Genomic DNA, 16,805 nt, shown 5'->3' with positions numbered 1-16,805 from the left:
AGTGGGGGGTGGAGGGAGGGGGTCAGAGGTCATTTAAAAAATGCTGGTATAATGTGACGACACTGTATGTGCAGCCGTGTCTTTATCTTTTTCCTTGATTCACTTAAACCTACAGCTAACATTGATGACATCATCAGGTGAGATGGAAAACTAAAGTCCACTGAACTCTGTGATATTTTTATTTCAATTCATTTTAACCTTTCAATTATTGATATATTATCTAATGTGATGACTAACCTTTCAATTATTGATATATTATCTTATGTGATGACTGTGTTAATGTGGAGACACTAGTTGTTTTTTTTTGTTGTATTTGTTGTTGGTACTTGATCAAACTGATTTAAGATATTGTGTATTAAGTAAAAAGTGAAATCCTAAGATAAGATATTACAATAATTAAGTTTTTCAGGAAAGTGTTTGTTTGAAGCATGTATCAAACTAACTACGGAGGTAAAATGAGATTCTGTTCTCAGATTTTGAGTTAAAAGCACATTAGCCTCTACTGTGGAGGAGAACGGCTGAATACCAACCAGGTTCTAGAACAAATGATTTATTATTACTGAACACAACAGTAAAATCCTTATTAGGCTTAATGCATAAATCTAACATGAACAATAAAATCTAATGGACGCCCGTCTCATTCATTCACGTGTCAGTCAGGTTTTTCTGTTGAACTGCCAGGGATTAAAACGGTGTGATTAACCGTGGTTATTGTCAAAGGCCACCCACACAAACGGCTGCTTTTTTATATCTCTGTGTTTTACTCTAAAGCATTTCGAGGGCGACTGTTCTGATCTATGTCACGTTGCAATTAATTTAGCGCACATAAAGCACTCACATGTAAAACCCCTGTTCGTCCATTGACGGCTGTGATCTTTATCCTGACTATGAATATTCAAACTGCATCTGCATCATTTCAATGAATCATTTCTTTCCACTGACTACGTGGGTGTGTCTGATTTTCCAAAGTCACTAACATGGACTTAATGTACGTGTCATTTATGATGGACTGAAAAGATTGTTGGACATTGTGCCTAAAAACCCTTCTAACATGGTCGCAATTGTCTCACAACGTACGTTTTTTTTTTTCCTTTTCTTTAACTGACAGCTAAGCTAGTGCGAAGCCGAGAGAAGAATGGACTGAGATTGAAAGCAAAAGATTGACGTGTGTTGCGCAGGAAGGAAAAGGAAAAAAAAAAAACAAAAAAAACTTTAAATTACAATAAATGCATTCTTAATCTAATCTTACTGCCAATCACGACATCAAACACAGGTTGTTTTAACTTAGTCATCTTTCCCGCCCAATTCCTGACATGACGCCTTATTCTTAGTTCAGGAAAGTCTATATATAAATATATTTATATCTACTGTGATGAGAACTACAGCTTTAACCGTAAACCGTTGGTAGGACCAGCCGAAATCCCAGGTTAGGTTGACTACGTGTTGAATTTCTAGTGATCTGGAAGAGCAAAGGAAGAACTTGGCCAAATTAATATTCAGTGACATCACTGTGGCGACCTCTGTTAAAGAGACAGGCCATTACTTTAACGTATTATTTGTTTATAGATGGCGGTGTGAATTCTATTATGATGCATGAACCAATAACGCAGTAACAAATAACGCCAAGAAATATTTCATCACGCGCTGAAGTATTTTTTATTTATCTGAGACACTTAACAATGCCCATCAACATCCACCCCCTCGTGTAGGTTTAGTGAACAACAGACCTTCAAAATATTTGTATAAATGTAGTATTACTGTCAACGTGTGTACTGTGAGACTGACATTTGGCTGTCACATAAAACATTTAAAATAAACTAATGACAAATTGCTAAGCGACCAAACACTGCGTCGCCGTCAATCCTGTGACAAGTATCAATGAACGTTGAGGACAGCAATCAATCTCTAAATGAGGCGAGACGTGCATTAGTTAAGCCAAATTACAGTTTTGTTTTGTGTGTGTGTGTGTCTTTCAACAAACGCTACAGCAGGCCGACAAAATCACTTCTTAATAACGCTCTCAAATGAGCATTTTTATAAAATCTTTAATTTATTTTTCCATATCAGAAACAACACCCACATAGTACTGAGAGTCAAGCGAGGATGTACTGTAGTTTTATTGTTTTATGCATATGAGTACTGTGATTACTGCTCTAATATTATGTGAAAAGATAAACCATTACGGACTTCATTACAGTGCATTAAAACATTACATTATCTTTAAATAAACGTCCTCCAAATCAGCCTTGGTCCAATTATTCACACAGAACGTTCGTCTTTGCTAATGTAACATGTGACTGTGTGTGTGTGTGTGTGTGTGTGTGTTATCCTGGTACACCTGTACTTGTTGGGACACATTTCAGAAACTGACAGAGAGAGAGAGAGAGAATATTTGAGGTCAGGATTAGGACTAGGGCCAGAACACAGATTAAGTTAGTTGTAAGTTAACTAACCTAGTTAATGGGGTTAATGGGGTTAGGTAAACTATTCTGTGTATGTGAGATGTTTACAAAACACCAACCAATATGTATGTGTGTGTGTGTGTGTGCACAAGTATTGATATCACGCTGCCCAATCATTATCCCGCCCCCCCAGAGCACTTCCTGTGCAGGATGGGAAAATAGGTTTGGAACCAAACAGGGGTGTGTGGACGGAGGATCTATATTTCATGCTTCTCATTCTCTTCAGCATAAATCTGTGAGTGCACTTGAAAAACAACGTGCGAAACAGAACATTAGGATAATGGAAAATTGGACGCGTGAGCGAGCGAGCGAGCAAGCGACTCTCGATGCAAACAGACCCTGTTGGCGTCCAGGACAAAAGGACAACTCTGGTCCATTCTGACTGTACTGTGTACAGTATGAACAGGTGAGAACACGGTATGATTCAGCACAGACACAGTTGGTCTGCAGATAAGAAACATCAAATGGATGATTTCCACAGTTTTCCTAGATTTCTTAGACTGAATCATGAAATGTATCTGAATATAAAGAAAGCGTCAGATTAACGGGGTTTTTGCTCAGCCACTGTTCATGTTACATTGCTCTTGTCATGATAGTTTGGGCAGCAATTAGGGTGAAAGTCTGTTATGGTGCCAGATACAGTGCCTTAGTACTTCCTAAAATAACAGTACTGTTACACCTCTAACAGGAAAACTGTACAGTCTTTAAAATGTAATTTAATGCTGTATCAATAGATAAAATAATATATATAACGGCTGTCAACCGTATCTGGAATCATTTTGATTTGATTTCCAAACCTTTTCTTTTAAATAACTTCTTTATGGTTGTGTGTTTTTTTTTTTAAATGGACTCAAACATAAAGCAGGACTAACTCAAAGTAATTTATTCTGCTCTGTGGTACTATTAAAGCTCTGCCTGTGAATACATTTAATATTCACACTTTAATTTCCTATGCAATCCCACAGCTCAGAGGTACGTACAGCTACATATTATCATGTGACGGTTATTATTCTGTTTGTACATCCAGCCATACGTGTGCTAAAGATTTCAGCTTTATTTTGTGCTTCGAGGGGAAGATTATTTCCTAAGCAACACTTCATAGGATGCACTTGATAAAAGACACAATACAACACGTTTCCTGTTTGAACTTAAACACACACACACACACACATTTATATAAAGCTACTGTAGCCTCAGCTATTGAAGTTAGCTGTAACCACACTGGTACTGTTCTCATGTTCACAGCTTATCTAAACAGTTCACTTCTAGTTGGACTAACACAGTACTCTACTCTTTATGAAATACCAGCTCCAAACTAAATACTTTCAAAGTGTTGTGCTGTTTCTACTGCAACAACCGTTGCTATTTTTTTTCCATCTTTATGTATACAAATTTTTTTTTTACATTTTAACTGAATTTAAAAATAAATTAAAAAAAAGATGCAGTAATCAAAACTGATATATGAAAATTTTTAGAAATTTTTAGATTGACTAGAATGTGGGAAATTGTAAATACGTATTCATTTTCAGTAAAAAGAAAGAAAGAAAACACCTGAATATGAATCATTTCAGCTTCAACAAAGCTAGTTCTAATAAAACCAAATCCAAATCCAGCAGGTTTTACAAACACACGAGTTCATACATTAGGAAAACGTAACGTACTGACATCTCTGTCCAGTTTTTATAAAGAGTCCACTGTTATTGTCAATGACAACCACCTTTTCTACTGACACTTTCCCTGCTCCCAAATGGCAGGAAGTCCCAGGAAGGTTTACAGCCCTGTCACAGCTGTGAGCAACAACATTTGATTTGGGAAATATAGAATGTGAATAAAGGAGCCTCATATAAGACATCACATCAGATCAGCTTATGATCTCAGCTGCAGAACCGACACGTGAAAACACAGCCCTGTTCACAACACTCGACTTTTAAAGCAGTGCTCTCCTACACGCTCCGGTGAATAATCATGAGTCAAAATTTAATACCTGAAAAATGCTTTACACAAGATTACATTAGCACAGGGCCAGCAGCAACAAGCCAGCGGTGGGACTGGTGCTTACTGCTCTGTGAATCCTTACAAAACCATGGCAACTGGCTCTCAGTGTAGCAGTCTCCTAAATCAGGTGCTGCTCCGCTGGCTCTGTTATTGCTCCTGTCATTAAATAATTCGGCCCCTGGGTTTGAGGCTCAGTGGATCAAGTCACCTTTCTTCACAAATTCCAAACACCACAGCTTACAAGCCCTGGCCGTGAGGATATTTTTTTCACTGTGATGTCCAAGCAAATCCCTATGTTATGTCCGTTATTGTGAAAACAAAAAACAAAAAAACAACAAAATCTCATCCATGATCAACACTTGTGTTGATCAGTGTTTTCTTGTCTTTTTTGGAGGTATCAAGTATTAGGGCTCAGAACTATGAATATTACAAATGCTGGCAGTACTTTTTCAAGGTAATATCATTTTCCACACTTTCGTCCAGATTGTTTTGTTTTAGTAATTACTAAGCTAGAAATCTAAACACATATCTTAGAATAGATATATATAGAATTATACTGTGACACTAACAGAGACATAAATACGTGTCCCGTGTAGAGAGAGTCTCTTTAAAAGTACTTCACAGCCACAGGAAAGTCAGACGATGCAACTCTGGTCCTAATTAGTTTAAAGTATCTCCAAAACTCCTGCAGTATTCATACACGCTTGAAGGCATTATGTTGTGTGTGAGATGATGAGGAAAGGGAAACACACTGCTAGGGTTCCCCAACTTCTACTAGCTGTGACCTAAATGAAGAATTAATTTCATTACAGACTGCAGACTCATTAAAACGTGATAATACTGTTTTAATGTGCAGCGCTACAAAGACTGGGCTGAAGAATCATTTAAGGTTCAAAGCCATTGTTCACTTTTATCACATTCTAATAATGTCACTCTCTTTGAGAGGGTATTAAAATATACAAGACTTTCTTAAAGGGAAAATTAATAACTACCCCTCCTCAGGGGAGGAATAAGAAAGATAGGGAATATATGGATTCGGTTTGCAGTAAAAAATTCTCCAGGAGTGAATTTCTAATGACACTGGCTAACGCCAAAGGCGAGTTAAGACCACTCCCTTTGAAATGTGCTGCGGAGGCAATATTCAATCACAGCAACTGCAGCGACTTCTGGGCACAGTACTCTGAGGCAAAACAAGCTCACGTGTGTGCGAAGGACACAGAGCAACCTTTGTTAAATAATGTAAAAAAAAGTGCAGACTATGTTCTGTCACTAATTACCACATACTGTATAAATCAAAAGGCTTTAATATATACATTATGTACAACACCAGTAAGGATTAAGGAATTAAAAGTTTCAGAATAAGAACTTGCCTCTTTTTTTTCTTACCTCTTTTTGTAAAGGGCTGTACTGACTAAAAGGCAACAAATAACACGTAACTGGGTTCGCCAGAAATAATATGTAACAGAATACGAGAGGAACCAGTGGGTCAGTTTCAACAACATTAAACTGCAGAAGGTGTGGGCGTTTTCTTAAAAACAAAATCTAGGTCGTGGATCAGAGGCAGTACCATGTCTGCTGGGTCACAGGGCTGGTTTCATGGCCACAGGATGGACCCCACCTGTGGCAGTTTCCAGTCACAGCGCTCTGAAACCACACTGGAATTTAGACTCTTAAATTCATTAAAAAAAAGAAACCCTTAAAATGACTCAGGTTGGCTGGAAAATGTGGAATGTTGTTCATTACATGTGCTTTAAATACTCCAAACAGAAAAAGGGTAGCAAATAAGGAAGTGAAGTGAATGGAAAAACCTGCCTAATACTTTTGCACAGCACTGTTTACACACTACTTGCTGTGAAAAAGAGTTGGCGTTGTCTTTACCTTGTCCTTGTCTTCAACCAGATCACTGAGTATATCATCTGGGTCCAGGATTCCTCCATCGCAGTATTCAACATGATGAGTCCGGACAAAGAAGTCGCCTTCCTGTAACGATGGACACGAGTGGGTCACAAAGCAAGAAGCATCATTACAACATATACTCTTATATGGTCACAGGGATCAGGTGTTCATAAAGAGCAGGAAGTGATGAATCTGAATAGTGTCAATGAAAAGGTTAGGCCATATATTTCCTAATACAAGAGCATTTGTTTTTCTGAAATGAGGGAGCCCCGATTTTATGACCAAATATATATTCATACAGTATATATATGAATGTACAAACACATTACATATACACACAAATATATACACAAATATACAGCATTATACACACAAATATATACACACATATACAGCACACTGCATATACATATATTTATATAAACACACACATGCAAGTATACTATATATTACACAGACACACTTACAGTATATATGCTCCAGACCCAACAACACCCACCAACTGATTACTTATTTATGACGTATAGAAAATGAAATAGTGTAATGCAAAGGCCGGGCAGGGAGAAAACAATCAGCTGACTGTTTACTCCTCTTCCCTCGTGCCATTTGTCTCTAAATTTTATGAGGCTTCTACACATCTCATGAATCCTTCCCTCGGTGTCTTTTACAGATTACAACTCCGGGGCCGGCTCTTTTGCGGCTCCCTCGCTCCTCGCCGCCTCTCTCTGCTGTGTTGGCCCTGTGATTAATGACATCAGCACTGCACTGGACAGCTGACTGCACAGAGCCGGTTGTTGAACAACACATTGAGACAACAACAGCGTATGCCCCGGCAAGTACACAGCCTGAAGGAAGCGTGTTGGTGAGAAAGGTTTCCTGGTGCCGGTGGTGCTGTGTTTATTCATCCCTTCACGGTGAGGTGTCCGTCAGTACTTTCACAGAACTTCCACGAGGCACAGGGTTTATATACTGTATAATGGAGCCGGGGCTGTTTGTGCCCCTAGACGTTACTGACAACTCTTTATGTCTGCAAAACACCTTTAAGGTGACAATTTTATGACTGATGCTGCTCCTTTGTTTTTCAATAACACATAATTAAATTACATGCATTTTTTTTATTAACCTGTGTGTATTTGGTGGATGTTATCACAGTGTGTGTGTTTAGAGTACTTTTCTCAAGGGATGGTGAAGGACAACTTATTTAATAAATGTGAACTAAAAGTCTATGTATGCAGAATTAGAAGAAAGACTGATTTTGATGGGTTTTTAATTTCCCCCTTTCAAGTCAACATCACGAGAAAAATAAATCAAAATGTGTTCCACTGAGAATAAAGACACGTTTCCAGCATGTTTTGATTGGACAAAATACTTCCCTGGATGTAACCAGTACTGCAACAGGTAAGGAGATGAGGAGTATACCAAGCAAATATACTTATATATGCTTGTTTTTTATGACAGTAAAGCTGACTTGACTCACATAAGAGTGACAAAAATCAGCTTTTATTGCCATATAAAGTAAATTTTACGGTGAAAACATAATAAAATCCACCATCGATTTGCAGATGGAGCCACGCCGGCTGCATTTCTGCCACATCTTATGGGAATAAACCATTAAAACATGACACCATTTTCTCTACATGAAGTGTAAAGTTAAGAGTCACATATGAAGTGACGTCAATGATCTTTAAAATCTTTAAAATTTCAAATAAATTCCATTTCTAGATAAAGCCAAAAGTGCAGTGTTTCTATCATAGCCACCTGCTTCATTTTCTTTCCTCATTTTCACCAGGGTGTCGTCAGCACAGTGAATGTTCACAGCTTTTAAGTTGGGATACCATCCTGATACCCCCCTATACACCCCCCGTCACAGCTTTTAAGTTGGGATACCATCCCCCCTATTCACACCCCCCCGTTGGGATACCATCCTGATACCCCCCTACCCCCCCTCCACTTGGAGCAGGGGTTCCAATCCTACCACTGCCTTACTGCCACCCTTTAACGAAGAGATATTAATAATAAATACTGATGAGGTGGCAAACTTCAGGGGTAAAACAACAACTGACTTAAGTTGTCTGTTGACCTGTCATGTGACCCAGACATAATAAAAACCCATCCTCTCTTACAGCATTGCCATGGTAACCATTACTGACCAAGTTAACATTCCACATTACAGATGGGCCCAGACTGATCCGTGATGATTCAGATTCAGATTTCATCTTGATTATTTAAATAAATGAGCATGTTAAATATCAACAACGGCAGCTGCTCATATATTTACATATATGAGCATATATTTAAACTGTGCATATAACCTGTACAAAGTTGTAGATTAGACATCGCAGCCAAACAGGGACTGATTGCTGGATCAACAGTCTCTTGATGTTTGTCTTCAAAGAAGCCAGTGTGCGTCTCCTCCCTGCTCCTTCCTCCCTCTCTGATATAATTGCCCGTGTTCTGGCACAGAGCCAGAATGTTTGCACAGTTTTATCAGCTTGTGAGACCACGTCTTTCCAGCATTCCACCCCTGGGTTAATGAAAGGACAGTACACACCTACATGGGCAGGAACTCTCTCCATAAACATGAACTATTACGTGTGTAAAGAGTACAACACTATAACTTCCTGATATACTGCAATACCATTAGTTTTGATGGGGTTTTTTTTTAAGACCTGAAGCTGGGCCTCAGCCTGTTGTCGTCTCCCTGGTTCTTGCCTTGTTTATGGTGATGATGGATTCCATGAATGTACTGTACACTTCAGTCAACATCTGAAAAGATTCTTCCATTTCTAAACATCCTCCTTTACTGACATAATCTTTTTAATCCTCAATCATTTCTCCGTCACAGCCTTTGGTCCCACACTGTGCGACTCAGACGTATAAAATATCTCTTATTCTAAGGCTGTAATCAATATGACAGCTCAAAGGAAATCAATGCACCTTCTATACATTATAAATCCCTTCAGATTTTTTTTTTTTTTAAGATGAAGATTACTTAGATAAGACTTCCAATCCAGCAGATAAGTGCCATCCAATCCTAGCAGGATAAGGCAGCAGAGAAGTACAAGTGCCATTCCAATCCTAGCAGGATAAGGCAGCAGATAAGTGCCATTTTTTGTGTGAAATCCAATGAATACAGTCTGAATCAGGCGAGATAATAAAATGTTTACAGACAGAATGTTCTCCAAAGGATAAAGCGGACATGATGAAGCAGACAGAGACAGAGCGTGACCTCAGTGACAGTAACTGAGCGCTGGGAGGGAGGATTAGTAACTGGACGTTTCTATAACGGACTTTTATCCCGTCTGTCGTCGTCCTTTAAGCCCAGTCACTTCCATAATTGTACCAATAATACAACAGACTTATGTTGCAGTTCAGTGACTTAGGTATGAGACAGAGGCAGGAAAACCTGAAGGAATTTTAAGAAGAAAAAAAGGAATAACACGGAGGACGTGTCGTGTGTAAGAACATGACACATTTCCTGTAATACAAGACAGGAATGAGCAGGGAGAAAGAAAACATCAGCAGAAACAAATGAGACATCGCTGATGTGAGCGCCTCCCAACCAACCACACGGTTATTTACATCACTGTCAACTCTTCCATGTCCGGCTGCTCTGACCACAACCAGCTCACAGTTTACCTGAATAAACTTAACTTAAGGTTTTGACATAAAAATATTAAATTAAACCATTTTTCTTTTAGCTTTGACGGATTTTATTCTAAAAAAGACGTTTTAATTTTGGTCTCAACATTCATTGTCATGTCAACAGCGTAAAGAAACATTTCCACATTAAATTAGAGTGCAACGCAAAATGAAAAACTGGAAGCTATTTTGGAAATGTTCTTTGAGTTTGCTCACAACAGCAAACAATTTACCACGGTTTTCTGTCTGTGTATTCGTGCATCTTCATCTGTATTTGCATCAAAATGCATTTTAGAAATGAACACATTTGACGGCATCATTCCTCTGTCTGCTGAAGAACTGATGAACTGTCCTTTGAATAACAACAAAAGAGTGACTAAGAGTCGTTAACTGTGCATTAAGATCTACTGTGTGTTTGGGAGCAGATACACACAGATACACACATACACACACAGATTAGCCTTATGTTTCATTCATTCAATACAGAGGAAAACGTTAGTTAATCTTCTAGTTAATATTAGCAAAACTTGTAGCTTTGGAATAAAAGTGGATAAAGTAAAAATGATGGAGAAGATTTGACATCAAGACTATGATTTATTCTGACATAAAATGTTGTTTTCTAAATTACACTATTTATTCAATTATTGATGTATTCTGTTTAATCAGTGTGTGTTTCCCATGGATGTGATGCTCTGTAAGTTTTATAATTACTACTAAAATAATATATTATTATTTAATGTCATATTAATTCATTGGGAAACTTGGGGTTGAATGTCATCCGCAGCTAAAAACGAACATGCATCTCCTAGCAACAGACACTTTTAACTTGTGGCATTTTGATGTGTCTTAGCATGAAAATCAAAGATGAATCTAAAAATGAATCAGTAATTGGCTACATTTATCGTATATCGTGTGGCCGGGGCAATAGAAAAAATAGAAGAAGAAGAAAAAAAAGAAAAAACAGAATGGTATTGATTGAAACTGTCCTCGACCTGAGGCCACATACCAAAATGTCAGCCGTGAAAGAAGTCAGTGTGTTCCCCAGTTTAAAGATTAAACCTACGCCACTGTTCCCACACAGACACAGGACATGAGTGACATGTTCACACTGGACTGGGTTTGTTTTGTTTCACAAAAGGTGAGGAAGTATTTAAAAGAGGAAGAGAAGCTTAAAGGATGGAGAATTGTGGGGGGGGTTATCTCCCACCTCACCTCAGAAGGCTGAAAAGATATGAAGGTTTGAAAAAAGGGTGAATAGGATAAAAGAGATGAAACACAGGTGTATGGAGAGGAGTCGAGGTCGAGGAGAAGATTAGGTGGGAAAGAAGGTAAAAAGTGCAGAGAAACAGGGAAAATTGTTGCATCTCGTCTCTCACACACACAAACAGCTGAAAATCCCTCCCCTCAGTCACTGCTCAGAGCACATATCCATCTGACTGCAGGGCTTTTTGAATAATGAGCCAATATGAAGCGAGTCACTGTGAAGATTTGGACGTCTGATGGGGGTCACGCAGTTCCTGCCCTAAGAGCAGTGCAGAAAATCAACAGCCGCTATAAAAAAAGATCACAGGAGGGAGACTTTGCATTTCACACTCACAACTTCGGTGGAAACAACTGACTCCTGTCTGGACTGTCCACATTCATATCAGCCATGCTTTTTAATTTTTTATGCAGCAATTATGGAGAACTGGACCTCCTGGCTTTGTCTGATTTCCCAGGACTTAGTCTGGTGAAAATCCAACAGTCCTTTCATGATATAAAAATGACAGAGCTTGTGATTATTCTTTTATGACTTCAGGGAAACCCACCACCCCACCCCACCCCCATATTATGAAAGTGCTGTTTCATAAAAAGTTATATCGCATTTGGGGAGTTTATGAAAATCTTCACACATTATTACAAAAGTCCTGATATTCCAGCTGACACGTGGCTCAAAGGTCAGGCCGACTCAAAGAATGCTAAAATCTCATTTGTTTGAGCTTTTGTCTGTGGATGGTCATGGATTATCTCTGTTCCTGGCATGAAAATCACCAATCAAATCACAAATCATAATCCTATAGCATTTAAAGCAATATATATATAAAAATGTAACATAAATATATGCAACTTACTTTTTAAATAGTGCCAGTCAATATGTCAACATCAATTTAAAAATAAACAACTGAATAAATACAGCATTCTAACAAGGAGTCACTGACTAATGAATGTAGAAGCTTTTGTCAAAAAACTGACCGTGTTACAATACAATGGTATCTGTGATTTATTTATATTTATTTTATTAAAAAATAACAAATTTCAGTTATGCCTCTAGCTCTTTTACTGGTGTGTAATTCACTTCAATATGTTGTCAAAGAACTTATTATGTTGATCAAAAAAAAAAAAAACCAGCCGTAAGGGAAAACAGCACATCTAAAGTTGCTGTTTCCTCTTTTTTTTTTTATTGTGCTAAACAGCCAACACCAAAAGCACGTACCTGTTCCAGGAGTTTTTTGTATCTCTGTGTGGCTTGTTGGATGAGGTCCCTCACCGTCCAGCCCTCCTTGCAGGGCACCACCACACCTGTCTGCCCAAAGGTCACTGTCACCTTCATCATAGCAGCTGCCACTTCATCCAAGATGTGATGTGATGTGGTCTGTGTCGGTGGCTTGAAGACTCAAAGCTACAGAGTTCCCATCAGAGAGCATGGTTGCAGGTAGGTTTGTGACCATGCAAAAAGTAATAATAATAAAAATAAAAAAACAGGAGAACAAGGCGTTAGAGACAATTTCCTTCTAAAGTGCACAATAAACCTCACACTGATTTAGACATGATGTACTCCTTTTGACATGTATAGTTATCAGCGTCATGACTTCCATGTTTCCATCATTAAAAGCAACAAGTGTTGACACCGTACAAGAGCTACAGGTAAAAATCAAAGTTTCCGGCCGCAGTTCGTGTTTTCATGCTGCAACTGAGTTATGGCCAAAATAACCTAAATATGACGTCATATGTGAGTGAGCGTCAACGTTTACTGGACACAGGGTCTGTGTATTGAAGTTAGCTCCGGTGATTAGCCTTATCCTGTAACCTGGCCCGGGACGAAGCCAGGGATGAAAATAGTTATTTTTGTCACGAGAACGGAACACAACAACCAGTCACAGTCCGTTATGTTTAGTGACATGTTTTGCTTCTTGTTTATGAATACAGGAAAAAAGAAAGAAAAAAAAAGTCACAACAAACTTTCGAACAAACACATTGTCGCGCTAAGTGCTGTGCTAGCTAACGTTAGCCACCTTAGCTGAACTCTGGAAGGAGGGAGAGATGCAGGCGCTCGGGCATCATTCCACAAGTTTTTCCTCGCGCATGGTTCCCTTTTCTCCGGGTGGTAGAGCCAGTCACTCGGTCAGCGACAAACAGCGCGCGAAAGCGAAGCGATTCTCGTCATATTCGGGGAACAAACCGACGGAAAAGTGACACCGTAAACTGAGGTTCTACAAGACCAGCAGGAAAAGTTTGGAGATGCCTTCACTTTCACCCGTTGCTGTCCAGTTCACGACCAACTTCTCCACCGCTGCTTGTTGTCACTTTCTTAAAGAAGCCCTGCCCCTGTTATTGTGCTGGGACAGTGGAGGTGAAGGCTGTGGTTCCAGGCCAAATGTACGGTGTTATAAATTACAAGCGGACCCTGAACTAGTTAACGGTTTTTAATCGAGTCTTGTGACCGTTAGGTTTTAGTAATGCTGCGTTTAAAACTTCTTTTGAAGCAGACAGTTACTGGTCTGTGGAACAATGGAAGCCTATTGTAGCCTAAGTTATTGTGTTGTAGTTTCTGTCCTCTTAAATTCTCCTCAAAATTAGGAATTTGCCGAAAAATTCCCAAAATAATGTTTTCTAAAAAAAAATTCAAAATGCTGTAATTTGATAAGAAACATGCCGACTTTTTTTATTATGAAACTTTTTAAACTTTTGACCAACATAACAGGTGAAATTGATTTTGCCGAAAAAAAAACAAAAGATAAAATTCTAAAAACATAAAATTTTGAAATTTTTTTCAATAACTTTCATGAAAAATTTTCAGCTTTTGACTCACATGACATGCAAATTTAGGATTTTTAAACAAATGGAAAAAAATGCTATTAAAAAAAGGAGCAGTTCAACATAATACAAGACCATTGTACACGAGTCAGTGCCAGTGAAAAACTTTTGTTTGATTTCTTTCTTGCTTTGATTTTTTTTTTTTTAATGTAAAACCACATTTGTCAATGTATTTGTTCTGTCATAGTCATTTCAGTTTAATTTAATGTTGGGTACTGAAAGAAAAGAAAAGTTAAATATTGTTCTTAGATTAAAATCAGACTATAATAAACTTTAAACAACTTTGTTTGGTGATGACATCATGTTTATTTGACTTTATTTAGCCTAATATAATAAGACCTTTTCGGTATGAGTCCATCGTCCAGGGAAATCATTTTTTTATTGTAAGTTGAACCAAAAAGTGTCCGTGAGAAATACTTTAGAAGTGTAAACACAAACAAAAATCTCTCTCTCTATTTTGCTCGTGTACAAACACCAAAACCTACAGCCTTCCATAATTTTGAACAACTTTTAATAGTTGGCATTGGCATCGCATTAATGTGTTGAAGGCAGCGAAAACATGCTACACACAAAACACTCTTTGGCTGATTGGAGTTTGGTTCATCTTCAAAGGGAGACCCTCCCCCCAGGTAGACGTTGGCTTTGTAATCTGCAGCGTAATGCATGCATGTGTATGTGTGCTAATTGATTTGAGCTCTGATTACTTTCTGGGTCATTGAATTCCATTGCTGCTAATTAACCTCGTGGGACTGAGGAAGAACTTGGAAGAACGGGGATGCATACATTCCTCGCGTTTGCTGAAAGTTTGGAGTTTAAAAAATTCCTTTGAATAAAAAAAAAGTCAAGTACATAAATAGAAACGTGTTCATAAAAAAAAAAAAGTCATGGAACGACTCCAACAGTGGAACATAAACCTGAAGAGGTGAACGGAGAACATACTGACATGCTGCATTGATTTACAGATAGATACAGTAGATCATGGTGCACCTGTGGCTCAGTGGTTTAATGGACTCAAACACAGACCACACCTGTACCTTTATAACAATTACAAAAACATTGACTTCTTAGAGAGTGAGACCTCAGATCAAGTCAATCCTATTTTACTGTACAGCCCAAATATTCACAAATAACACATAATAATATCACATTAAGGTTCTGTCTATTAGCAGTAAATAATACACAACAATTTTATGACCAATTCTTATTGTTATAGGGATTTTTTTTTTCATTATCTGTAATTTAAAGGAAATGGAAAACATCACATGCGACGACTGTTTTAACAATGGAAGCTGTGATGGGCGGGGTCGCCCCCCCGACCCCCCACATCCCCCCTGTGGCCCTTCATCCTGGCTACACCACTGTTAGCAGCTGCATCCTGCTGCCCATGACCTGGATCTTTTTTTTTTTTTTCTTTTCATTTAAACGTGTTCTTCAGCAGTGAACGTTGGTTTTCTACAAACACAAACACGTTTATGACCTGTTCTTGGCCAATGTCCTTTATTGTCCATATTTATATATTTATTTTGACCCACCTGCCTGAATTATGTTTATATACCACTCCTCAAACCCAGGCCATGCAGCTGATCCATATGGTTCCTTTAATGCCCCCCCCTGCTGTTGCACCAGGTGCACCCACACCCTGGTAAACAAGCCGTTCTGTGAGGTGGAACATGTTCTGCTGTAAAAAAGGAAAAAAAAAAAAAGAAAGAAAGAAAATGAAAATGTGCAGTGGGAGAGTGGGGAGAGCATCATAAAATGATGGTTTGACACAGATCCCCCACTTCTTTTTGCCCCACCACCCACTTACACCGATACTCACACACACACACGTACAGTATGTGTGTAGTAGATAAAAGCTGTTAATGACATGGACACATCATCTTCACTCCTACGTCCTTCACCACCAACCCCCACCGTGGTGCCGTAATAACAATGATTATAATGTCACAGCTCAGGAACCTCGTTTTCTTTTTTTTTCCACCAGCTTTACTCACTGCATGTTTCTAACTCAGCCCCAGGAGCCGTTAATCAAATACATTTACAAAGTCTTTCAGAGGTGAGACAGAGAGTGAGGCACATCTGGCACAAGACAACGGGAGGTCACATGACATCACCACCCGCTGAGTTTTACCTGCAACATTTGGAGTCTATATCACCATCAACAGACTCGGTTGAACCAATCAGGTGGTGAGATGTCACAGATGTATAACATGCATCACCATTCGACCAAATCACGGTGGACGAACTACAGCCACGCGCAGGAACTGTAACCTTTGACTGGCGCCCCCTGTCTCAAGATCAGCCAACATGCGCTCGTGAAGTTGTTTTTTTTTAATGGCTCTAATTTATTTGTGAACAAAAGAGATTCATTTTTGTGTCGTTCAGAAACAGAAACATGTCATAACTGTTCATGAAAAAAGTTGTTGATACCAAACCATTGGGTTGTTTAATGGTGGAATGCATGTTAAATTATTGATGTTATTATCATCAAAACTTATAATGATTTGTGGTTTGTCATAACCTTCACATTGTAATCGTTTTAAAATAATGTAACAACCCTAACTGTGGGCGGTTCCCACTGATTCTTAACCCCAACTTTAAAGAGTCATTATTTTAGGTTTTACTGCCAGGTCATAGTAACAAGCCTCATTATTTCTCCATGTTGGACAAAGTTTCTTTTTTTTTTTTCTTACACATTACATGAACATTTTTAACGATGACTGTTTTCATGTTACC

General features: G+C 38.5%; 1 protein-coding gene across 6 annotated transcripts in view; it reads right to left on the bottom strand.

Annotated features, from left to right (window-relative positions):
- The window catches only part of pard3bb (par-3 family cell polarity regulator beta b), a 119,087-nt gene extending 105,149 nt beyond the window's left edge, over positions 1-13,938 (bottom strand). For 5 of the 6 annotated variants that reach the window (XM_008329106.3, XM_025063568.1, XM_025063570.1 and 2 more), the window contains exons 1-3: positions 13,268-13,938; positions 12,469-12,654; positions 6,336-6,437 (exon numbers count right to left, since the gene is read on the bottom strand). In XM_008329106.3, the coding sequence (XP_008327328.1) occupies positions 6,336-6,437; positions 12,469-12,588 (222 nt within the window). In that variant the 5' untranslated portion in view covers positions 12,589-12,654; positions 13,268-13,938. The remainder of the gene's footprint in view (positions 1-6,335; positions 6,438-12,468; positions 12,655-13,267) is intronic. The other variant, XM_008329107.3, reaches the window with a different exon arrangement.
- Between the last annotated feature and the right edge of the window lie 2,867 nt (positions 13,939-16,805).

The sequence above is a fragment of the Cynoglossus semilaevis genome, chromosome 16, assembly GCF_000523025.1.
Source record: "Cynoglossus semilaevis isolate Cse_v1.0 chromosome 16, Cse_v1.0, whole genome shotgun sequence".
Classification (NCBI taxonomy): Eukaryota; Metazoa; Chordata; class Actinopteri; order Pleuronectiformes; family Cynoglossidae; genus Cynoglossus; species Cynoglossus semilaevis.
This window is presented reverse-complemented; position numbering and strand designations above follow the sequence as displayed.